Raw genomic sequence first — 26,421 nt, 5'->3', positions numbered from 1 at the left:
ATCACTGTCTGAAAGCAGTAGACTAAAAACAATGTAGGTAGATGACCGGCCTATGAACTGTGAAATTACTAAAAATGTGGCACATCCAAAGATAAACTAGTAATTTCTATTTACATACATACTTGGACTGAACTTCCATCAGAACAGTGCTGAACTCAGGTATACATAATTGCTCAATATATTCCAAGCCTTTCGTTTCATGGAAGTATTTTCTTTGGACTGTAGTGAAAGTCACATTCTGGAAAACAAGCAAAGGCAGGATTACAGAACGTTGCTCCAATATGTAGAACCTTTCATTCCAATGTTCTAAAGAAACTAATAATTTCAAGCAGCAAAGCGAATTATTTACTTGTAAAGTCCCAAGTCTCAATATCTGCATTTTGCTGTGGGTGAGATTCAGAAACACACATGTGCACTGAATGGATCATTTTTTTAAGCCTTTGATTATGTTTTTATTTTACTCAATTTTTAAGTGTCCCTTCATCAAACAATATCCTGAGACGGTTTGCATACATCAACATATTATAGCACAACTAATAGTAACTAATTAAAATAAAACACTTTCCCACAGCTTCCAAATGTCAATAAAATTAATTAATCAGGTATCCTGCTTCTTTCCCAATTGTTCATTTTTCCTATGCAGTGATTAAAAATCATGGCTCTTTCCCCCTTCCACCACTCTTTTTCCTTCAAATAGCCTCTGGACATTCCTGTGTAAACTTTGGCAGGTTTCTTACCCTGGGGCACCTCTCTCATAGTTTGAACCCCCAGGAAGGAGGAGGGCAAGTTCCATTGCACAGCCAACAGTCCTTGTGCTAGCAGATGCACTTGATTGGATACCACCCCAATGGTTTCCTACATGAAAATCCCTGGATGAATGTTTGAGATTTGGCAGGCTTAATCTACTCTCGAGGGGCTCCTTTATCTGCAATCTTGTCCCCCCCCCCAAGATATAACTGTTTGTAGATTCCCCTTTAGAGTTATTGGAGGCATAGCAGAGCATCAGATTTAAGAAATCAGATTTGGATCTAAATAACATGCTGAATCAGAATAACACAGATTGGCCTACTTCCAGATGTTGGAAACACAAGGTGAATCCTCCACACCTTCATAATATAGTTTCTAAACTATGGTTACTACAAAATGTTTTGCAATTGTTTGAACTGAGAAATTAGTAGCAATACATTGCTAGCTTCAAAGGAGTTTAAGCATTAGTCTGAGTCATCAGTGAAGAAGTTGTTGGTAGGAATTTTTTTAAGAACACAAATAGGCTGACTGCAGACTTTGTTGTTTAATTATTATTTTTAAACTACTTCAACAATTTGCTTTAAATCTACAAAGCAACTGGCTCCCTTAATAATAAAGCAGTGCTAATTTATGGGCTCTTCTGCACATCTTTTGAAAATACACCATTTTCCATATCTGTTTTGTGCACTGTTTTGCACTATTGTCTTTTGTGGTTCTATACCACAAGTGATCTCACATTCCATGGTAAAAAGGTTCACATTTCCTGCTCATTTTCCCCCTCGGCTCTACTGTTGTGTTTCTCATGTACCTCTCATCACCAAACCATAAACTAGTTAACGCTTCTTTGTCAGTGTTTTCTGAAGATATAGGGGGGATGTGCTCTCTGCTTCTTTTTCAGTATTTCCATCACATTGTTTGATTATTGCTGTGTTCTGACTAAATATTATTGTTTCAGCAATGTACGGTACATTACTATCTGACCCTGGTTTCATCTTTCTCTGCCATGCACATTGTTTGTCCTGAGTATTTTTCAGCTCCAGAGGATATACTGCACTCTGACTAAACATGGTTGCTAGTGTTATATGCCACCCCAATATCCTGAATGGTGCAAGATTTCAGAGGTCCAAGCACTTACATAGGGTCTGTGTGTCCTTTGGAAATAAGGCACAGCAGAGACTGTAGTATCTTTACAATATATGGTTTATTTACACGTATATACAACCAGAGTCTAGATGGAGGGAGTTCAGAGCATTCACATTCCAGTAGGGTCTCTGGCTTCTTGCATAGGTGCAGCAGTCTTGTATCCAAAACAGCAAAAAGCCATGCTCTCTGTCCCATGGTGGCCCACTTTCTCAGCAGCTTGCAAACTCCAAACTGATTTTCCTGCTCCCTTGCATCAGGCCAAAATGAAATCCTAAACCTTTTCCAAATTGTCTCTGCACGCTAACACACAGCTGGAGGAGGGGCTCCACTTTCCTTGCTGTCTGACACTGAAATTCCTGAGGACCCATCTTTTGTTAGGCTAATGACTTGGCCATCATCAGCTTTGTTCTGCCAATGATCCACACTCAGCTAGCTGTGCCAGGCTGGACTGGCTCATTTAACATACAGTGGTACCTCGGGTTACAGACGCTTCAGGTTACAAACTCCACTAAGCCAGAAATAGTACATCATGTTAAGAACTTTGCTTCAGGATGAGAACAGAAATCGTGCTCCGGTGGTGCGATGGCAGCAGGAGGCCCCATTAGCTAAAGTGGTACCTCAGGTTAAGAATGGATCTCCAGAACAAATTAAGTTCTTAACCTGAGGTACCACTGTATGTTAAAGGGAAACTGTTATGTTAGCACACTCAAAATCCTTTCCACGCTACTTGCGGTTAGGAGGAAAGTGGGTTTCTGCTCTAGAACATGTGAAATATCAGCAGGACAGAGGAAACATCATGTGATCACTTGTCCCAAAGTGCAAAGACAAGCAAGGTTTGAAGTGAGTTTGGGGTCGTGCAGATGAGCCCAAAGCTGAACAATCCTGAGTATGTATTCTTACATAACAGATGAAGTGCCTTACAAGAATGGGCCACAGTCCACCTAATCCAGCATTGTTTGCAAGAATCCCAACTACAAATACGAGTTTTGTGCTCCACTAGAATTTGCCTAATGGTCCAGTCTACCTTCTGCTCAAAAATAACACTACTTCGTGACAGAATGCACTTTTGGGTAGCGTCCATGGTATTGGGTGGTAATTAATGGTCTATTCAGAAAATTTATTCTATTATGTGTATTTCAGATAAAGGAAATAGTTCAAGCAGCGGCTTGGCTTTGTGGCAATGGTTCCAAATGTCATTCCAAATTTACTTACCCAAAAGTCCTAATGCTAACAAATGCCTTTGAGGGTAGAAACATGCACTCATTATTATGGAAGATCCTCTAACCTACCATAGGTATACCAATACATTACAGTGGTACCTCGGGTTAAGTACTTAATTCGTTCCAGAGGTCCGTTCTTAACCTGAAGCTGTTCTTAACCTGAAGCACCACTTTAGCTAATGGGGCCTCTTGCTGCTCCCGTGCTGCCAAAGCACGATTTCTGTTCTCATCCTGAAGCAAAGTTCTTAACCTGAAGCACTATTTATGGGTTAGTAGAGTCTGTAACCTGAAGCATATGTAACTTGAAGCGTATGTAACCTGAAGCGTATGTAACCCAAGGTACCACTGTATAATTTTTCTTTCTATTATGCAAGTGACAACAACATGCAATTTTCCCCCCAACAAGGGTTTAATTTTATTTTTATTCAGAGAAGGTAAATGGTTCTTCTTTAAGAAATTGGGCTACAACTACTACACAAATACTTGTCAAATAATATGTTAAATAAGTGTTCCTTGAATGTACCTTGAAATTTTCTGTTATCAAGCTGAACAATTTTGTTGCATTTCCTGTATCACATGCAGTATTTGACATGATGATTTCCAAAGGTGCTAAAATTCTGAGTTTTGTGATAACCTAAAAAAAAGTAACATGATGTGATAAAAATATTTACATGAACAGCTTTTATAGCACATGTTGTTATTTATTTATTTGTTTATTATTAAATGTGTGTGTGAGAGAGAGAGAGAGAGGGAGGGAGGGAGAGAGAGAGAGACATAATCAGTGTGCACAACAGTGTGTAACTACAGGAAAAGTATTTGCACCTTTAAACTGCAATCTCAAATATGACAGAGGGAGTCAACAGAGGGAAAGAAAAAGAAAAGGGGGTACTGAGCAAGAGAATGGTAGCAATTCAGTAACATGTTGTTATCAAGAATCATAGACTTGCTGTCATTTTGAGTAGCTTCCTCGCTCCTTTATTCCAAAATCTCTGTTTGGTCTGTCAAGGCAGACAAAGCTGAGACCTAGGATGAGAAAGCAACAAGTGCAGAGCAGGGGCACACAGGGAGAAGGGGGAAGTTCCATTGTGTGATTGGGCCTCATTATGCACACGCAACAATTTAGGTAATCCTGTCCAGTGAGTCAATGACTGTAATTCTATGCCAAGTACATGCAATACCTATTGACTTCAATGCAAGGGGGACTTAAGCAGTTTATATACAAATATATATCCAGATTTACCTTGGCATATGTTGTATTGTCTGCAAACTGAGATAGCACCACTTCTGGATTTTTTAAGTCAATACTTGCCATCCCCACTTCACCTCTGGCAAGACCTCTCCCTTCTATTACAGCCACAATAACAGATGCAGCATTGTGAACAGAGACTGAAGACGATGTAACTGTAAAAACAGTGAGATACATTAGGCAACCTGACCTAATCTAAACTCTGCTCCAGCTCTACAAAAATTAATGGAGTTTGTTACAAGCAACATTTGATTGTTCATATTGCTGTTTAAAGCATGTGCTTCTCTCAGGTATATCAAAACTTTGAAAAGCCCAAAATAATTTATCTTGAAAAAAATCACATTTACAGATAACATTTACAATATAACATGCAACATTTACAGATAACATGCAACATTTACAGATAAGTGTGCATTATATCATATCTATGTAAAACAATAATGTGTATAAAGACAAACATAAGCAGTACTTTACTAGGCATACATACTTTATAAACAACTGTTTTTAACATTAAGCATTTTGTAGTCCCACTGATTTAAGAACTGCATGAGCTTTTCTTGCTCATTAAAAACAGAGGGCAAAATCCAACATTGAATGAATGAATTGACTGATTTCGGTCACTGATCAGAATCCAATATTGTACCAATGGATTTTCCCTTCCTTCCTTCCTGCGGCAGTCCCCGCCAAACTGCTCCAGTGAGTCCCCAATCCTCCAGAGTAGTTTGGGAGTTCATAGTGGATGTAAGGAGGGATAAAGGAAGGGAACTCCCATTTGCACAAGATGCAATCTGTTGCACAAGTGGAATATTACGCAATATGGCTGAATTGTGCTCCATAATTTTTAAGTCTGAAGAAAATTACTCATAAAGTTTCTGCATTACTTCCATAAACCAATGCCAACCTTTCTATTAGATCCCAGTGCCTATTAAATAATGCCAACATTTTCTGGTTTATTTTATAGTAAGAACTGTTTATGTGTGTTTTAAAAGAGAAAACAGAAGCCCGAAGACAGGTCAGTGCGAATGTGGAGTTTTGAAATATGAGGGCTGTTGCATCCTGTCCACTACAATGGACAGGATCCAATCATTCCCACATGCATGAAGAGGTATGTTTGCACAGCTTCTCCCTTTAATTGGACCCATGTTTAGCAGAATGCTGTTTGTGAGATGAAACAGCTGACCATTTATTTGCAAAAAAGTCACTAATTTTTTATATTGTTCTGATGCTGTTTCTCAAAACAATTTCCACTATTTGTGAATGGTGTTGAGGGAAATCTGAATAACTTAATACTTTTTGTGACCTTATTGTCAAAGTGCTATACTAACTAATTTTACTAACAGGTGAATGGTATGAGCCACTACACTAAGATTTGTAGATGTCAAATGCAATACCAGAGGCCCAGTCACACACCAAGCTGCAATCCAAGAGCAGTTTTTATTTGTAATAAGTGAACATTCCTCCCTTCCTGGCATAGTTTTGCTAAGCAAAGGCAAAAACTAGGTACTGCATATCAGTGACAGACCATTAAGTGGCATTTCGAGCAATCCTCTAATGCTATTCTCCAATACAAAATGACATTTAAATGCTAGTGTGACAGTAAGAAAAATGGAACTATCAGTTAACAAAACATTTAGATGATGAATAAAATAACGTTGTTTCTAATGTAATTATATTTTCAAAAATATCCCAAGAATTGTCTAGGTAATTATTTTTATTACAAAATACCTTAAGGGCCAGAAACTGACATTAAGAAATTATATGCAATGTGGTTCACATGTCCTAAATGATAGTTGTCACATCATGTTCAGTCATACAGCAGATAATGCTTACAACAGCACAAACTACAAGTATGTTAATGGTAAATCACCAGTCAAAGCATCAGTATATGTTTGCTTCTTTTGTTTAAAAACACGTTCTGTTGGTGATTACAACACTAGAGAACTCATCAGTCTTTTTAATCAAATGTTAATATGGAAAGTAATATCATCATCAATCTTTTTTTCCATTTCAGAATCATGCTCACTATACTGGCAGTCAACATCTTCATCAATGTCAACTCTCCTCTTATTTATCTTTTTGCATACTATACAATGGAGAAGGCATTCAAAACTGCTTGCTTTCCCACTCCCAATAATTGAATAATTATATTTCATTAGAATAGCTTAGCCTAACAAAATATATAATGTTAAATAGTAATTCTTCTTTGTGGTTGTTAACTACTATAACCATAGTCAGGTTTGCTAGCTGTAACTTTCCAAAAACATTCTAATATAATTTTACACTGCCCTCTACTGTCCACTTAATTTTTTGCCAATGGTGGATGCAAGAATATAACAGAATGAAATGCCACATAATTTTTCAACAATTTTGGTCTTAATACTTGTAAGATTTCCCTGAGATGCTAAATATCTGCCTCAAAACTGTTTGATTATAACTTAAGAAACCAGAACATGCAGGAATATCACTTTGGGGGGAAATGACTTTTTAACAGAAATCTGTAAAGTCTTCATAGCACCAGTAAACTATTTAATAGTATCTATTTTTGCACAGGGCAACATCTAGAATACTGTAGACTCTGCTGGTGGGGCCATCTAAAAAATCTTATCATGGAGCTGAAAAGACACAAAAAATGTAAAATGAAACGATAAAGGCCAAAATGACCTTTCCTGTGGGAATTTTTTTTTAGAGTTTGAGATTTTAATTTAGTCCAGAAAAAATAATTATGAGAGGATATGACAGTGGTCTACAAAATTGGGGAAAGGGTAGAAAGGGATCCAAGGTGAAAAGGGTAGGAATACAGGTGCTGTGGCTTTGCTGAAGATGAGCAGGTGTTTACTTGATTGATGATCTGGGTGGATGAAAAGACTGCATAAAGAGAAATTTGAACATAAGAAGAGCTCTACTGGATCAGATCAAATGTCTATCTAGTACAGCATTCTCTTCTCACAGATGTCTAGAGAAGCCCACAAACAGGTCATGAGCAGAATAGCTACCTCCCGCATATGATCTCTAGCTACAGGTATTCAGATAACTGACAGTAACTATGAAAAACCCACAAACAGGACCTGAGTGCAACCATGTTAGCCCCGCTTTTGATTCCTAGCAACTGGTATTCACACGCATACTGCCTCTTATAGTGGAGTTAGAGCATAGACTTAACCTCCATGAAATTGTCTAACCATCTCTGAAAGCTTTCCAAGTTGGTGGTCATCACTACATTTTGTATTAGTGAATTAAATAATGTAATATATGAAGAAATACTTGTTTCTGTGTGTCTCGAATCTCCAGCCGTTCAGCTTTACTCAATGACCCCTAGTTCTGTTATCATGAGAGAAACACTGCACTCTGTCAACTGTCTCCACACTATGACTCCCCTTACCCGCTTTTTAAAAAAATTAAGAAGCCTGAAAGAAGTAATATTTTTTCATGGGGGGGGGTGTAGATATAGATTCCTGATCATTATGGCTGTCTTGTGTATCTTTTCCTTCTCTACAATATTCTTTTGAGATGTGGCAACCAGAACTGTATGAAGTATTTCAAGTGTGCACTGGTACTGAATATGCAAAATTAGATTATTTTTGTCTGAATATGCATCACTTTACACTTGTTTACATTGAACTGTATTTCCTATTTTAATGCCCAGTCACCCAATTTAGAGAGATCCTTTTGGAGCTCCTCACAACCCCTTTTTGTTTTTACTACCCGTAATGATTTGGTGTTATCAGCAAACTTGGCCACCTTATTTTTCACTTTCATAAAAATAGAATTTGGAGATGTTAGGTGAAATAGACTGGCAGTAGGTTCACAAGATACATTACACAACAATAAGTAAGAAATTTGCAGAATTGCCTAGCATGGTATGTGGTGATGGCCCTCAACTATATGGCTTTGAAAAGGCTTGGAGAAATCAGTGGAGGAAGAGTTTCTCAACAGGTATTATTTAAGAGAAATGGAACCTGCAACAATTAAAAGTGTTTTGTATGTAGCACTTCTCATAAGCTTGGCGATACCTCCTTCTGGTATGTGGAAGGTGCTGTTTTTGTTACATAAAGACTGACACCTCTCAACTTCAGAAAGAGAGGTAATGAAAGTTAAATGGAAGCACCATGTTCTGAGGCAGTAAAATTTGAGTATTGGATGCTGGAGACATAAAGCAGGGGGAGGTCATCACCATTATGCCTTGCCTGTGAGCTTCTCAAAGGTTTTGGGTCTGATCACAATTTACGGTATCTGGACTAAATAGATCTTAATCTGATCCATCAATGCAATTCTTATGTTCTTCTACAAGTCTGACATTTGCATTTTCTAAATTCATGAGGTACAGGTATAAAGAAGGAAAACCATGAAACTGATAGTTGATCTTGATCTCTCGGGTTTTTTTCTAAAGTTAACTTCTCATTGTGGGAGCTGCTGCATTGCTGCACTCTTTCTGTCCCCTGAAGGTAACAACTGAAGCCTTGAGCCATTTGGCAGAAGACCCTGAAAGTGCTGCTGCCTCAACATTCTATCCAGTGCACAACATTGACTTTTTGTTACATAGAAATGTGACAATTTATTTTGTGATATATTGATCATGGAAACACAAGACATCTTCTAACCTAACCTCATCTTGAAGATACAGTTACATTTTGATGCTTTACAGCAGAATTTGTGAAAATTCTTCAAGAAAATCTCTTTTGCACAACCATGAGTGTTAGGGTAACAAATGATCAAACCAAATATTGAGCCCAGTGGTGGCCACCCACCAGCGGAAATGATTTCCACTGAGGCAATGGGACTTTCCTTTCTTCTCTTGCCCCCTGCAGCCCCAAAATTTTATCCTGGGGCTGGGGACCATCTTCAAAGTGAATTTGGGGAGGTTGTGGGGGACAGAAAAGAAGTCCATTCATGTAGTGTTGCCTCAACTATATTTTCCGTATTTACAACCCATCTGTGTAAATATTAAGATGTACAAATTACAGTAGGTAAACTTCACCTGAATATCCCATAAAAGGAGTCCCGTTTCTGCACCCTGTTCTACTAGATGAGAGAGGTGTTTTTCGTACTCGAGAAATATGTAGAGCTCGGGTTGAAGAAGAGCTTGTCAAATTCACTGTGCTAATGTTTTCTGCATAGGAACTCTTGTCTCCAAAGTATGACTCTAATAATAATAATAAAAAAGAATTGCTCTTAAAGAGAAATTTAGAATTAGTGATTGCAATGTTTGCTTCCCACAGAGATAGTTGCAACAGTACCTTGTAAGAACAATCTTGATCCTGTTAAATTCAATGTAAAATTACTCTGAGACCTGTAACAGAAATGATCACCCTAACAAATAATTTTAGGATGTTCTAAACATATTTGGAAAATCAAGATACCGTATTTTTTGCTCTATAAGACTCACTTTTTCCCTCCTAAAAAGCATGGGGAAATGTGTGTGCGTCTTATGGAGCGAATGCAGGCTGCGCAGCTATCCCAGAAGCCAGAACAGCAAGAGGGAATGCTGCTTTCACTGCGCAGCGATCCCTCTTTCTGTTCTGGCTTCTGAGATTCAGAATATTTTTTTTCTTGTTTTCCTCCTCCAAAAACTAGGTGCGTCTTGTGGTCTGGTGCGTCTTATAGAGCAAAAAATACGGTAACCAGTTCCCATTTTAACAAAAATTAATCATTTTCTGCACAAGCAAAAGAAAAAAACAGTACCTGTTATATATTTATTATATATAATTGTGCTTCTCCCTCTATCTGTTATATATAATTGTACCTTTCCCTCTACCGCATTTTCTAATCACCTAATCCTGAGTTAGTTCATTTCTGGACTTTTATACTGTTTATATATACTGGATCTTGAACTGTATTTAAATGGGCTTAATTAATAAATCATTTTGGATGGGAATTTATTTTGGATTGGGGGTTTTTTATTGGCTTGAGTGGGTAAATACTATGATTTACAATGCAATCCTATACATGTATATTCATGACAGAGTGGGATTTTTGAACCCTTATCTCCCAGGTCCTAGTCCGACACTCTAACCACTATACCACACTGGTTTCCTAGAGTACTTCTGCTATGGAGCAGCTGTATAAATTAAATAGGAAAACAAACATGAGGGAAGCAAAATGCCACTTAGAGAAGGATCCAATATATTTTCCTTGATGCTTGAATTTGTTTTATTGTGGATTGTTTTATTTAATGTTTCAATGTGTTGCAAACTGCTTTGAGATTTTTTCTTTAAAATAAAAAAAATTCAGTGTGGTGCAAGCAAATTTTTATTCTTAAGGTCTGGCCCAGATAAAAAAAAGTTGTGCTTACCTACTTAATTTCAAAGGGTTTTCTCTGAATAGAACATTGGAAACAACCTAGTGCGTACAATTGCAGCCATAGTGGAATTGAGTATTTAGGTGCAGAGAAGTGGATTTGTAAATGTTCAAATAATTATTTACTACCCCAGTTTGATCTTACGCATTTTTGAAAGATGTGGGGAGTTTTCACTTGCAAGTTTTCACATGCCTTTCAGCTTCTTCTGAATTGTCTGGATTCATGTGCGACCATTGTTAATGAAAGGCAGTAGGGAGAAAACAGAGAAAGTGCTTTGTTTCAAATACAAAAATCTTATATTCCCATCTTAGGGAAAAGAGGGAAAGCAAAACACACTTTCTTTCTTTTTACTAAGGAAAACACCTTTTCTAGCTATGTGAATAAAGACCCGGTGCCACCGTTCATTAGGCACACGCACAAAATTAAAACTTGGAAGAATAAACCCAGAATATGGGGTCTTCTGGAAGAGCCAGAAGAAGATTGACGAAATCTGGAATTGTGCAGCACTTAACCAATTTAAAGCGCTGCAACTGAGGTGGTTTTGGGAAAGGAGAGGCATAGCTGAGCACGTCCTTAGGTTGCTTATCAACACAACCAGTTGTTATTTTGCCTTTGAACCCTCAGAACTCAAGCTGACTGTGTGTCTGTTTTAACCCAGAGGAGAGAAGCTGCCTCTCCCACCTTCCAGCCCCCTTGAGAGGAAGGGCGCCATGAAGCCGCTGCGGGAGCCTCGGTCTCTCTCAGGGCGAAGGGGCTGCTCGTCCGAGGAAGACGGAGGGTCGCCGCCGCGGCCAGCAGGCGCCTGCTCCGACCCGAGCAGGCCACGGGGCCGCCGCTCCGCGCAAGGCGAAGAAGAGGAGGGAGCCGAGAAGGAGGTGGAGGCTGCCGAAACCTCCTCCATCCGGAGGCTTGTTCAAATGTCCCCCCAACCCTGAAGCCAGAAGAAGCGGCCTTGAAGCCTCCGCAGGTTCATTTCCCCCACCCCTCGGCTCGCATAGAGCCAGGAATCCGCACGGCGGGAAAAACGGTTGAACGGGCCGATCCATTTCAGCCAGCAGAGGGAGGGGAGGGGAAGGTTGGTAGTTTTTGTTACTGTCAACGGCAGTAAAGACACCCGAGTACACCTCACCTACATCCAAGCAACTCTGATTTCCTTCTTTAAAGGGACTTCCCGAACACTCTCCACATGGAGAGCATTGCAAAATAATGTGATTCCCCTCCACCCCGCGTGCAGGTTTAAGGTGGTACGGTCCATCCCTATCGAGGTTTCAGCGGAGCACAGGGAGGGCGGGTGGCCCCAATGGCTTTGCCTTAGTGCCGGCCAGAGGTTCGTTAAGTGCGGCAGCGCCTGCTTCTCCCTTTGACCGACTGTCATTTCTTCCTGCCTCATAGGCCTAACAGCATGCGGCCTTCCCTTTATGTATGAAGAAAACTCGTTATGTTCTGAAGGGTACAGGGCAACGCATGCATCCTAGTAGTAAAAAATGGTGGAAATTGTAGCCCAACATTTGGAAGGCAGCACGTCGGCTGTCCTCAACTTAGGGAATGGCCCACAAAGTAATTTTCCATTCCCTTGTCCTATCTGCAGCCCCCCCCCCCCCGAAAAAAAAACTTGTGAGGAATTTCTTTATGTCTATCTGCAGAATGTGGCTAGGGAAAACTGAAAACAGAAGTTTGTGCAGGTTTCCTAGGCTGGCTCCTTTTCTAACAGCCCCACTACAAATCGTTTTATCTTCCAGATTTGGGGGTGGGGGGCTCAAGTGGCTGTAGGGAAAGGACCAGGAAATTTCCCTTCCATGAACTTCCTGAAGTTTCACCAAGCAGAATACACTTTAAACCCAATTTACACTACAGGATTTGATTGCAGCCTTATACTAATCTGACGCTGTTAGAAAGGCAGGGGGATGAGAATAGGGGCTTGAATTTATGAAGAACGTTAGCATAAAGGTAAAGGTACCCCTGCCCGAAGGCCAGTCGTGACAGACTCTAGGGTTGCGCGCTCATCTCGCTCAAGAGGCCGGGAGCCGGCACTGTCCGAAGACACTTCCGGGTCACGTGGCCAGCGTGACGGAGCTGCAGCGGGCGAGCCAGCGCCAGCGCCGCACACGGAAACGCCGTTTACCTTCCTGCTATAAAGCGGTCCCTATTTATCTACTTGTACTTAGGGGTACTTTCGAACTGCTAGGTTGGCAGGAGCTGGGACTGAACGATGGGAGCTCACGCCGCCACGGGGATTCGAACCGCCGACCCTACGATCAGCAAGTCCTAGGCACTGAGGTTTTACTCACAGCCAAATTCAAGCAAAAGTTCTATCAAACCAGCCAAAGAAAAGCTGTGATGAACAGAGAAAAAAACTGTATACTGCAGTAGGGATGGTATATATGCATTAGAGATAGTGGTTAGTTATTTCGGTCACAAGCACTGGCCTTTCTCCCCTCACGGCAGGTTAACATTTCTTTTCTTTTCCCCCCTTCAAGATACATTATGTCTCAAAGGGGTTCTCATTTCTCCAACACATGTAGAGATTTTTAGCACCTCTGTCCTTTATCTGTAATTAGTACCAAAATGTCTGGCTTTCACTTCAAATCTAAAATATTGATGATGCAGCCAATGTAACAGGTGTTAATGTCCCCTTGTGTGATGAGACTTTTCTCTCATCCTGCTCAACCCTACATCTTCTCTGGAGATTTCGGAGGGCCTGCAAGTGAGAGGAGAGATATCCTAAGAGGATGATTTGAGAGTGCACAGGGAAAGGAAGCCTCATTGGAGAGGCATAATTCCTTGTGCTAATAGATCAACTTTGCTGGATACAACCTGCCCTATTTCCAGTTCTGATTGCACCATTCGGAAGCAGTTCCAAGGATGCAACCATAATGTTCAATTAAGAGCCAAGTGGATAAAAGCCAAAGGTCCATCTAATCTAGCATTGCTCTCGTGGTGGGCAGGTGCCTCTTAGCCCACAAGCAGACCTGAAAGCACTAGAACTTTCCTCACCTGTAATCCACAGCAACTCTATTCAAAGGCATACTGCCTCAGACTGTGGAAGAGGAACATTGCCTTACCCCGCCCATTAATTGGTCTAATCCTCTTTTAAAGCTATCCAAGGTAGCAGGCATCACTACATCTTGTGGGAGCGATTTTCAACAATTTAACTATGTAATGTGTGAAATTATTGTGTCCTTCCTCAAGTTACTACTGCTAGAAAGGGAGACAACCATCTCTCTTGTACACTTTCTCCACAAAATGCATAATTCTGAACACTTCAATCAATGGCCTCCCTTGCTTACTTTTTCTTAAACAGAAAGCCCCAAATGTCGTAACCAGTCGGAAACCAATTTTTCACAAAATGGCTTGTCAACAAGGAAAGTACAAACAACATTGTCTCCAATGGACCATTAGTACTTCAAGTAGTTACTTCATAATTAGCTTTAATTTATTTGAAGCAGAATCCCATTTCATACTCAGAAGATTTCAGCCAAGTTACAAATGCACAATTGTGACAAATGTGAAATGGAAGCACTTCTAGAGTTCCAGTGGAAGCAGATAATTCATTCTGCAGAAAGTAATATTCTTCTATAGCTTTATTCTTGACTATATACAACCATTTGAAGTGCTACTGAAACTGGGCTTCAAGCCACAGTTACAATAAATACATTAGAGCAAAGGAACAAATTCTAAAATTCAGCAAGGCCATTAGTTCAGAACAAGTTAATGGTAATTAATCTTCACTGAATGTCACTAGTAGAAAGCAGTTGTCCAAGTACCATAAAATTTCTAGTTATGTAAAACTAGAACATGTGATTGAAATTGGATAAAAAAGTGTAGCAGTCAGATCCTAAACAGGAACTCAAGTGCATAAAGTGTCACTGGCATTAGCAAGTCAATTTCTTTCGATAGAAACAGTGCTTAGGACAATTCACTGTCCAGTACATGCTGTCACCAAGATGAGTGAATGATTGTGTCATAAATATCAAGTCACACAATTCAAGTATTCTTCTATTGTGTCTAGTACAGTATATTTCAAAGTAGCATGACTGGAATGGAGCCCGGAGGCAAACATATTTAAATACATTTAAACATATGTCTACATCTGTTATTGAGAACCTCAAGCACATGTAACACTCAGTTTATTTACTTTGGATACAATCCAGATACAAAATGACAGTGCTTACAGTAAAGTGGTAATTTATCATGTAAACACATTTAGAAATGTCTTTTGACAGAAAATTCAAAGCAGCTGAGTATGGCAAAATTGTGCACATTAAAACCTAGCTTACAAGTTCTGGCTGTACATTTATTCTTTGAAGAACCTCTTCAGGCATACAAAACACAGGATTCACAGGCTTAATTTGTTCTTCTCCCAGTAATGATAGTCCAGCAATTCCAAACAAGGTATGAAATGGATCCACCTACAACATACCAAGGTGCATATTAAATACACAAGGAGGTTTTTACATGGTTTCGCACTTTCAAAAGGTTAGTCGGTGTGCATTAATAGATTTGAAGATTTAAATAAGGCAGAAAGCTGCAATAAGATATTTTATTGTCTGACGTCTCTCAAATTCCGATTAAACTGTGAGATTAAAGTTAACTGTTTGAATTTATAGGCAACTGATACCCAGATTGCAATAGCCTAGAAGCCAGCCAAAAATTCCAATAGCTCTGTTGCTTCCTTTAATTGACACATGCTTATCAAGAACCGCCTAAAAGGCTCTATGGCAGAAGAGACAGGGAAAGCACTTCCTCTGTAGCAAGATGTCCATGCATATTCAAGAATGTAACACCTTCTAGTGACAACCCTTGTACAGGGTTTCATTCCAGAGGATCCTGTGGCCTTTAGCTGAGATGATTATAGAGCTCCAAGAGACTGACAGTGACAGAGGGAGGAGCTAAAAAGTATCCATGTTCAGTGCATGAAGCCTTTTGGATCTCAACTTACAGGCCCAGTATTTTGAATATATTAGATTAGCTATATCCTATACAGAACATTCCCCCCCTCCCCCTCCCAAAGCAGTTATCTATTAAATATCACCTGGGCCTGGGCCTAAATCAGCTCAACTTCTGATATGAAATTATATCAGCTGCCTTATCTTCTTGAGTGATCCAGAACCACTACTTCTGTTTTTGTAGAGTATGGCTCCTTTTAAAGATCCTCAAATTTTGCGTTATTAGTTTAGAATTGTCAAACATACATCATGACACCTGTACCTTGGTTGTCGTACGCCTTGGTATTCGTATGTTTTGCCTCCCGAACGATCGAAACCTGGAAGTGAGCATTCCGGTTTTCGAACGTTCTTTTGGAAGCTGAACATCTGATGCAGCTTCCGCTATGGCTTCCGGCGCACCTGCGCAATCGGGAGCCACGCCTTGGATTCCAAACATTTCAGAAGTTGAACGGACTTCCAGAACGCATTCTGTTTTAAAACCAAGGTAGTACTGTAGTTTAATAGTGCCTCTGAGTCCTTTCCTTGATACCCACAAAACATCCAAGTTCTGCCTCCCCCTCCCCACATTATTCCTTGAAAAGTACATCAAGATGAAGTTAGGAGAGTGATACTCTCTTCTACTTTTTCTTCCAAGTGTATGTGCTTTTCAAGGCTTAAGATTGCTTATCAAATTGATCTTCTGATTCAGTAGAATCAAAGTACACATGCACACACCCCTTTGCTGTGCGTCTGTGTGAGAGAGCGCAACTCAGAGGTGACAAAAGGGGGTGGTACCCCCCCCAGCACTCCCTCAAAAATTCAAGTTCTGCCCACCAGCTGAAAAATGTTGGCAAACCCTGGTTTAGTTAAATAAAAAGTATTGAAGATCAGTAACTTGCCATATCTCCTGGCCTGTCAGCAAATCCTCCGGTCTCCTCATCCTGGCAAGCCAAGATAAAACTGCGCAATTTCTCTCGGTCAATCCAGTGCAACCTGCCAATAATCTTCAGGGATGCCAATACCCACCATGAATAGCATACATCAGGTAACTAGCAAATATAATAATGGCAATATAGGTTAGGTCAATTGCAATTATAATCTCAGAATCGGGTTAACTTTTGAATGTAGTGAGAAACAACCACATAAAGACACAAAGGGTTGTTGTGTAGACAGATTGAAATTAATATATTTAACTTTATTTACTGCATTTGTATACCACCTTTCTTCCAAGACAGCCATAGTGGTTTACAATTTTAAAGTATTAAGACAAATGTTGTAATATGCAAATGCTAAACATATTGATGAATCTACTCTCGAGTGTGACTTAGTGGGATAAAACCCACATCGTATCTTTCAGGAAGTCTATTCCGTTTCAGTAGAATTACACCCAGTTTTCTTTTTGATTCTATCCTTCCGCTGAACATGTGCACAGCTAAATTTAAACCGTCCTAAGATACAATGGGCTAAATTAAATAGTTCTTAATTAAATAGACTAAGATAATGGACTAAAGATATATATATATATACACACACACACACACACACACACACACACTCAAATGTGAAATACTTTGACATCCTATTTTCCACTAGAACTAGAAAATTTCACAATGCTTGCCTAAAGCAGTGATGCAAACAAGGACTTTCTGAGTGGCTTGCCTCCATAAGTTTGCATCAAACAGTAAATTGCTAGAAGTGAGAAAGACTAAGGTTCTTATTCATAACCCATCAATACAGTGGGGCCCATAGCTCCAAAGACTTTTCATTTTAGTGCTGTGACAGAATTGTTTATGTGCGTGAAGCACCAAGTTTGCCAAACCTGATCCCGAATATAATAGACACATTAACTGTCTTTCAGTGTATTTACTTGCTGCAAGCTAACTTTTGCTTAATTGTTGTACCTTTTTTTAACTGTGCATATTAAGAAGATTATGAAAGAGGAATCCAATTCTACAGACTATGATCAAAGTTAAAATAGTCATAATATATTTACCAAAATCACTCTTTAGGAAATCTACTTATGGACTACTAGTTCTACTCCCCCACCACAGGCCCCTCCATCTATACAGTATATAAAATATAAAATGTAACTTAATACCTTCTCTGGCCTTCCATTAAGACCACCAGATGGCAACTGGCGTTCACAAAGCCACCAGCCTAGCAGGTCAGCGTTTATTTGGTGTAACTGGCCAGTTATGGCTAGGAATCCTGTGCAACAATAGATCTAAAATTACAGATATAAAGTTCATGTCTATTTAAAAATATAGCTACTCAGGTGAAACAAAGGAAGATTACAATGCAGAATCCCAACCAATTGTGCAAAAATGTTTACTTAAGAAATTAGTCAGCATCTTTCATTAATAAAATTTTAAATCAAAATTATTATTTTTAGAGGCTGATTTAACTTACATAACTCCTCATTTGAGACACATCTAGAAATGTGTAGCATTCAGCAAGATAATGGACCAGTCTGCATGCAACTTTAAACCATGGCTTAGTTCGATAAGGACAATCCACAACTAGTTTTGAGCTCAAGCACTCTGTCCTTCACCCCCTGTTCTTTGGAATGGCCACTTGGAGATCAGAAGCTTCTGCATCTTTTAGGTTAAGCGGTTTAGCATTACGTTAGAAAAACAACAACTGTGCTTAATATAACTGAAGTTGGTGAAAACAAGCTAGGTTCATAAACCAATTTCAAACAGACTAAAGTTTGTTTAGATTTTAGAACAATTTGTTTAGATTTGAATGTCACAAAAAGCTGCAGTAAATGGAAGTGAATGCTTCCAAACATCCACCCGACTTGTGGCAGTGCCAGAAGAGTGGGAAAATGAAAGAACTGAGGCTCACCCTTTTAACACCAATATATGTTTAGTGTTTGATGCCCATACCTATGAATACAGAATTTAGCATGAGGGGACAAACACCACTGCAGCACCAACAGGTGGTTCTGTGCTGTTAGTTTTGAACATGGAAGGATGGGTTACTCTGAGGTTCTAGGCACACCACCTTATGTATAGAGGCGTCTTACTTGCCAATCAGATGCCATGGTGGGACCTCCAAAGATAAAGCAGGTAAGATCCTAATTAGAGTTCCTCCTCCAGCTTAATACTTTAGTTTTAATACAGTTACTTTTGTTTTCACAGGTGAATATAAAAATACATAAGCTGCTCTATTTTAATACTGGACACCTAACTGAGTTCAGTTTTCCTATTTCAGACTCCAGTTCCTAGCCTCCATCCAAATAAATAATGGAAATATTTAGCACCACCGGAACCAGGATAGACATCTCTACAAATCACACCCTTCCTTCCTCCATCCCATGAAGTGCAACATTTGCAAATTGTCCTACTTCTAGGCATATTTGGGGAAAAAAGTTCCCTGTTGCATTAAATTATACAGGATTTAGGACATCTTAAAGGTTTGCATATCTGAAGTTTGTGAAGCTGATAACATACTTGAGTTAAAATAACTAAACTGAACAGAAATAGGTTAGTATGTTAATTGGTGTCAACAGGCATCAATAATCCCTTGCAAGGTTTATTTAAGAAGCAGAACTACTTACCTGCCCTGCATGAGATTCAGATCCTGGTCTACAACCAAATCCTCCATCAAAGTTCATACAGGACAACACAAATTCTACTGCTTTGTCCACATCAATTGCATCCAGTTTCCCCTGAAAGGCAGTAAAATCCCTGTAATACGTTTCCTCCATTTTAATACCAAGGATATTCAACTCTAAACATACTAGTGCTATCCCTGTAATATACTTCTGTGTGAAAGTCATTAATGTCTGCAATTTTCACTTGAATGGCATGGGGGGGGGGGACGTTTCTTAGAAAATTGGCAGATGAACCTGAGATTCATTTGTTCTCTACGGGTCACTAGACAAGCAAGTATCCCAAACTTATCCCTGCCTACAGCTCCTTACCACTGGGGGGCGGGGAGAAGCTTCCTTTCACAACATATGACAAAGGAAACAAATATGACAAAGATCATGTAATATATTTCTATAGCACAGTACTGTTATTTACCAAATTCTTCTTTTTACAAAAAAACTGTCTCTCATGTATGAACCACAGCACACAAAAGCTGGAACAATGCTATCCTAAGTACACTTTAGATGAGCAAAATAAGGAGGACCACAGAATACCGCACTCTGAAGACCTTGTATACTAGGGTTTTGGGGATAGAAAATACCAAAATGTGATGCTGTACCATTTATTCATTAAAATACTTTGCTTTTGCCTTTCCACATAATGCTCTTCTAACCTCCTCTCCAATGTAACCATACTGACTTGGTCAGTACAGAACAACTAACATGTCATGAGTACTTGCTGCCGTTTGCAACTCTGGAAGTATTTCAAGTTGCTAGCTTGCTTGTGATATGCTGGGGAACGTCTTACCTCCTAAAAGAAATACAGTTTATTTGAAAGTCTTCTTTGCCCACTCTAATTTAAACATGTATTTCAAAATCACGACTGCCACTGATGAAAGGACTCACCAAGAGAGCCAACGTTGCAACAGCACAGAAGGAAAACCGCGTGTCTATTTCTCCTGCAGGAAGAAATAAACTAAGTTTTCATCTTGACAAAGCATTTAAGCAATTCAATAAACAAACAGATGAAAAACAAAACAAAACATTTTAAATGGAATTATTCCCTTGTTCCTATTTTCTAATTCCCCCAAAGTATTTGTTCATTAAGTATTTGTTATGCAGCATCACAGAAACGATTCTGTAGTGATATGGAGTAACCTCCCCAAATTATTTTCATTGTAAAACCTTTCAATAAGCATATCAGCACTTTCTTAATCACTAGTACTAGTAAAGTACTAGCTTGATCTGCTTGTAGATAAAATAATAAGCTGAAAATCATGGGATCTTAAAAGCATTAAAGATGTAACAATATTATTCTCAGATCTCAGAGTAATTCTAGAGCTAAAGTGGTGACAGACATCAACTTTACTATCAAATATATACCAAAAATCATCACAGACCTGAGAAGCTACTGAATCAGTAAAAATGGATATGGGAATACTATTGACAACCCCTCTAAAACTGAACTTTCACACCGCGGATTGTGCACGATACAAAAGGAAAGCCAAACATGTGGTTTTGCATTCTTTGAAGGGAAAAAAAGACATCCAATAATGCAAGTTAGAAAATGTTACCCCATATGTCTCCAGCAAACGATCCATCCTCTTTCTGTAGGTTCTTTACATAATCAACAATTTTATTTACATCAACAACCTGGAGACTGTCATAGAGAGTTAGAATCTGAAAAACAAAACCAATCAAATTAAATGTTAGTGTATTCCAGAACTACTTCAAATGTTTTCCAATATTTGCGTATTTCAAACTCCACCGCAAACATCATGAAAAGAATTAACTTTTTATTGCTACATTGTTTTCCCTTCGGTGATGCATTCTTCCCCTATTTTCATGAAATATTCTCAGGTCTCAGAGTAATTCTAGAGCTATGTGTTAAAAACCACATCAACTTTAGATTCAGATAAAGATGTTAAATCTCATCACTGACCCAAGCAGCCGTGTTCATGCTTTTATTGCACAAAATGTGTCAAACTGTGCCCACTACCAATCCTAATTTCTGGCCTTCAAGCTCAAAAGCTTCCAAAGAAGCTAGTTGAACCAAGTGTTTCAGTATTTGTAGAAAAGGCCTGCAATAACATTGCTTTTTAGCCAGCTACAGATGAAGCTTCACCAAAAGAAACCTCAAGTAATTAAGATGCATCTCTGAAACAGGATGTACCCACACTGATACTATTTAATTTTCCTACAATATAATCAATGTTATAGCCTCAGAAAGTTCACTATTAGTAAAGATAAATTAATTCACTAAACCAATACTATTACTCATGAGCTTACCTGGACAGCACTAAGTGTGTATAATAGGTGAGGATCATGACCTATACTGGCACTTATGCCACCACATTCACGCTGGCACGATTTGATAAATGCCAGAATTTCTTCTTTGCTCATCCGATGCAGCTGCCCCATGAGATCCATCACAGTCAGTCCCCAATAGACACCACTCATTCGTAAATATTCTGACATACAGTATTCCTAAAAAAAAAGTATAACGGATTAGTTCCTAAAGTGATATAGTATAAAACTGACGTAACTTTGCATTTAGTAGTTTCAGAAATCCCCCAAACACCAAGCTGCTTGATTTCATTCCCTTTAAAAACAGTTTTAAACAGCGAGTTTTAAATTGCCACTTATTTTTATACTCACTTTTAGCACCAATCCAGCACAAGGCCTTGCTAGAGAAGGCTCCCTATATCTGTTTATGGCTCATATTTGTAAATGACCATTTTTAAAATCAAGGGAGATGTGTACTGAACTGTATTCTAAGAACTAATTTTTTTTAAGTGCTTATAAATGTTTTGAGCTATAAATTGCTTTGTGTTAAAGCACAATACAACAGCTTTCAACCTCTGCAGCAGCAAAAGAAATATGGATGCTACATAACACAGAAGTACTTACTGCACATTTATTGCTCAAACTTTTCCAGTCACTTAAAACCAAGTTGCCCTTCATGCTAATGTTTGCAGATAGGACACTGGTTAGTTGCACTATGATCAATTTAACAAGGTTCTCCCTTGAGAGGCTTTCAATCATTACAACAGATTCATATCAAGATAAGAACAATTTATAAAATAATACTGTGAACTTGGCTCTTAATATTTGCTTAAATTCCAACAAGTGGAGGTTTCAGAATAGCTGCCTAAATATTTACTGGCTTGGTGTGCACAAAATTGTAAACTATGGTTTGTTCTCATCTTGTTCTTGTGGTCTGTTTGGAGGGAAACAAACTATGGATGCTAGGTTTGCATGCAATGCCTACACTCATTTCCTCATGGTAAAGCAAAATGTGGTGGGCAGACACAATTTGAACAGTATGCACAAGCACACTTGCTCATTCCCAGTAAGCCAGTTTGCTTAATTCTGATTTACTGTTTTATGCAAACTACACCACAGAATATATAATCGACTGTAGCTGCCTTCCTATAAACACTTACCAAGGAGTCAGTCCCATTGAACTAAGGTGGGTTTACTTCTTTGTAGACATGTATAAGTTTGCCAGATTCAGCACAAGTGCAATACATTTTTTTCACATTCAATAATCAACTTAAATAAACGTTTCTTAGGTCTCAGATCAATAAGTATATCTTCAACTTTGTAGTCAGATAATACATGCCAGGTTACATCACCGACCTAGAGAAACCATTTGCACTTTATGTCACAAATAAACCTACTCTTTTACTCAATATATTAATAGTCATATGAACTATACTGTAATAAAAGAATTAAAAATGCTACCAAGCTTATATTACGGTACTCACATAATCATCTTTCTTTGTTCCATAAGCTGCTATGTAGTCCGCATGTTTTTCTAATAATAATGAAGTTGGTGCATCATTTTTTATTATGACATCTTTTTGTGGCGTTCCCTTAAAAATAATATGGTAAAATTATTTTCACATTTCCCCCTAAATCTGACTGCATGTAACATGTCAGACATAAAACGAATTAAACAAATGGCAGAAGTGATGTGTATATACACTTCAGGAATTTATCAAGATCCTTCATATATTTTGCTTCTTTGGTTTTGTAGTAAAGAAATGCTACTGTACCTACGCAACTGGCTATAAAAGTTTCGTACACTATGTAAGCATTTATGCCTCTAAAACAGATTTTCCAAGTGGTGTTCTGGCACCTTTTCCTAGGAAAATAGCACTGTATACATCATAAATAAAATGAATTCTCATAATTAATGCCTAGTATAGGCAGAATAAAAAAAGAATGGGGAGTATTTAGGAAAGGCTATTCTAATTTCTAATTCTAGGAGCAGGTGATTACCCTGTGTTACATCTTCTTGACTACATGTTCCCCAACTTAAATTAGAAATGTGAAATCCAGCAATAATACCAAAGTGCTGACTCATAGGCAATGTAGGTTCACCTCTACCATGCTTACACAACATGGAGAATTTGGCAACTACAAACATATGCCAAGTCAGACTTTGTATTTCTTTGTACTAACCAATATATATATTTTTTAGAACAAGGCATCCACTTTTACTTATACAACATCAAAAATCACTACAAACTATACAAAACCTTAAAAAGACAAATTTTCCCAAAAGAACAAAGTAGATGGAAGGGGCGTGTAAAGAAAGAAGAAAATAAAGATACAGAAGAGTAAGACCCTGAAAACATTTGAAAATAATTGCAAAAAGCTTACAAGTTTAACGAGGAACTGAAAAAGAATTTACGCTAATTAAATGGGCAATGTAAAATTGAAACATATACCTGATCTATAAACATAAACCAAATCTATAAGGTTTTGGGTCTCCAAAAGTCCTCTCAGATGCCATTCCCTTTATTGCTGTTTTAAGGAACTCTGGAATCCAACACAGAGCATTTCACACATCCATGAAGCATTCCACTTATGTGAGAACAAAGAAGCAATGTGGCTTCAGGGTGGGGTGGGTTTAGGAAAGGAGGTGGTAGCAGTTCATATATACTTGGGGACTAGTAGCTTGTGGATCTGCTAAAGCAGTGAAAAAAGAATGTTACTCTCATCTAGGCCAAAACAGCTTTGCAAAACAGCCTACCAGAAAAAAGCCAGTCTGCACCAGTCATCTGGGACTAGAGTTGAAAGGCAGCACTCTGGCCTCTACCAAGATCCAGGAGACCAAGGGCCACTGAGAGGTTATACCCAGTTCCCAGAAGAACGTTTTGGTCAACCAGGCTCCGTCTATCAGCCACTTCCCCCCAAGCTTTCTTTCCATTTTCTTCCCAATGCTCTTCTCTATCATGTCTATTAGAGCATGTGCTTGTGGGCAAGGGCATTCTTTTACTGTATCTAGTCTCTCAGAAAATGTTAAGGCACTTTATAAGCATTAAATAATAAAGTACATGTTAAAACTACAATCTTGATTTATTATTTTTAACAGTTCCAGGAAATCCTACCACAGCCATACTGAAGAAGACTACCAAAATTCACGCTGCCTATTTTTAGCAACTAATAACCCCCCCGCATTCTGTTGCTTAAAATTACGTGCCTTTGGTTACATTGCAATCTTATGCTGCGTAATATGCCGCTTTAAAATAAAGAGCAATTCTACATTAAAAAAGAAAAGCATCACTTGGTGCAGTTATTCGCTTCTTAAGCAAAGGGCGAGGCGATGTTTTACTATGGCGGCCGAACCCGCAGCCCTCGTGCCTGCAACCCGCACAGCCCTTTACCGCCAGCGATCAAGGGAAGAGTGCCCGCAACCCTTTGAGACCATCCCTAGTAATCCCATTACAAAAACCTTTGCTTGGAGAGAGAGAAGACGAAGCGAGGCCACGCCACGTGCACGGCTACCAGCATGCGACCCTCCATGGCTCCGCGAGCGAGATTCTGAAAGAGCCACGTGACTCTCCCTCGGGGGCGCCGCGCGCAGGTTCTGAAGGGCGGGCACGTCCCTAGCCAGCTCTTAGCCCGCAGACGGGCCAACCGCTTGATTGGCGGACCGAGTGGCCAATCACCGCCCAACCCGTCTTTCACTAGACTCAGCTATTCCTTCGCAGGCTCTATTATCCTACCTCCCCCCCTCCCCCCCCTCACGCCAGACCGTCTACCGAAAACCCGACGCAGCACGTCCGCTACGCGGGCACGACAGACTCGTTTCCTCTCACAGCTCGCGGAACTGGGGTGGCGGGGTGAAGGGAGAGAGGAAACCGCCCTCGCGTGAAAGCGGAGGGGAGGAAAACGCGACTCGCTACTCACCATGTTGGCACATCTGCGGCTCAGCCCTGCGCCCAGCGCGCACGCGCCCCCTCGGCCGGAAGAGAACGCCATTTCCGGCTCGAGGACCCCCAGCATAGCTGTCCTTGTGATGCCTGCAGTGACGTTCGTAAATGTATGAGGCGCTGCTTATGGCCCACGTTATTAGCAGCCTTGGGGAGAGTTTTTGCCGTTTAAAATGGCAAGGCTTTCGCCTCTCTCCCCTGAATAGGTTTCTTCACCGCTGGAAACCGTAACTAGCGTTTTCTCCCCTTCTCTTTTTATTGCTTTCAGTATTTATTTATTGCTTTTTGCAGTAGATATTGAACGCGGAAGGAGACGAATGGGGACATTTGTCCTGGGTGAATTCCTTTCCACAGGAACGACACGGGCTCCATCAAGCCCCATATTCACACGATCAGAAAAACACGAAAGGAGTTGACCTTTGGGGATTGTGCCATCATGACCCAAACTATTCCTAATTTGATGCCTGTTTGCACTGGGCCGTGGGGTGGAAGTGTTTCCTTGGGGCAGCACAAGGCATCCCTGGAAATTAAAAGTCGCAAGACAGAACTAAAGACGGGACCATGGCTGTCTGTGAACACTTGCCCTATGCATAAATATGTAGAAAAAGGAAAAAAGCTTTTGAAACAGATAATTCTAATATGCATTTTCTTACTTAAGTGTTTTGCTCTCTCAAAATTATCAATGTTGGTTTATTATAAAAGTTAGATGTTTTAAAATGATTTACAAGAGTAGATTGCCTTTGATGAAAAAGTCCAAAATAGCTAGTCGGAATGGCAAGAGTAGTACAGGCAAGGTGTCATATTCAAAGAGTGTTTTAGCTTACTGAAATGGCAGAACTTTCAAGGAGTCTTTTTAAAACAAAGATGCAAGTGCAACCTAAGAGATAAATTATAGCATGCGCACTCTGACCATCCACACACAAAAGTGCACCAGTCATTTTTTTTAAAAAGAGCATTTCAATGCACACAATTCCCACCACCAGAACAAGTAATATAATAAATGCATTTAGTTGCAAGAGAAAA

At 39.4% G+C, this 26,421-nt stretch overlaps 2 protein-coding genes across 7 annotated transcripts in view; both read right to left on the bottom strand.

Annotated features, from left to right (window-relative positions):
- MSH4 (mutS homolog 4) overlaps window positions 1–11,646 on the bottom strand; it is a 32,500-nt gene extending 20,854 nt beyond the window's left edge. For 2 of the 4 annotated variants that reach the window (XM_081866768.1, XM_081866770.1), the window contains exons 1-5: window positions 11,333–11,644; window positions 9,332–9,496; window positions 4,351–4,511; window positions 3,634–3,744; window positions 123–238 (exon numbers count right to left, since the gene is read on the bottom strand). In XM_081866768.1, coding sequence (XP_081722894.1) covers window positions 123–238; window positions 3,634–3,744; window positions 4,351–4,511; window positions 9,332–9,496; window positions 11,333–11,552 — 773 coding nt within the window. In that variant the 5' untranslated portion in view covers window positions 11,553–11,644. Of the gene's footprint in view, window positions 1–122; window positions 239–3,633; window positions 3,745–4,350; window positions 4,512–9,331; window positions 9,497–11,332 lie in introns of all 4 variants that reach the window. The other 2 variants (XM_081866771.1, XM_081866769.1) reach the window with 2 other exon arrangements.
- Window positions 11,647–14,062: 2,416 nt separating this feature from the next.
- RABGGTB (Rab geranylgeranyltransferase subunit beta) lies at window positions 14,063–25,462 on the bottom strand. Of its 3 annotated transcripts, XM_081866776.1 has the most exons (10): window positions 24,918–24,934; window positions 23,911–24,001; window positions 22,942–23,049; window positions 21,461–21,658; window positions 20,746–20,851; window positions 20,078–20,130; window positions 19,139–19,249; window positions 17,675–17,800; window positions 16,476–16,625; window positions 14,063–15,060 (listed from the first exon to the last, which is right to left on the bottom strand). In XM_081866776.1, the coding sequence occupies exons 2-10, from the start codon at window positions 23,923–23,925 to the stop codon at window positions 14,920–14,922; spliced, it is 1,008 nt and encodes a 335-aa protein (XP_081722902.1). In that variant the 5' UTR covers window positions 23,926–24,001; window positions 24,918–24,934; the 3' UTR covers window positions 14,063–14,919. The 3 variants fall into 3 exon arrangements, with proteins under 3 accessions (XP_081722902.1, XP_081722900.1, XP_081722901.1); XM_081866774.1 differs by lacking the exons at window positions 23,911–24,001; window positions 24,918–24,934 and adding an exon at window positions 25,376–25,462; XM_081866775.1 differs by lacking the exon at window positions 24,918–24,934 and having other exon boundaries at window positions 23,911–24,516.
- Between the last annotated feature and the right edge of the window lie 959 nt (window positions 25,463–26,421).

Source organism: Podarcis erhardii, assembly GCF_964252035.2.
Source record: "Podarcis erhardii genome assembly, chromosome: 6".
Classification (NCBI taxonomy): Eukaryota; Metazoa; Chordata; class Lepidosauria; order Squamata; family Lacertidae; genus Podarcis; species Podarcis erhardii.
Note: the sequence above shows the minus strand (reverse complement) of the source record. Positions and strands in the feature narration are given on the sequence as shown.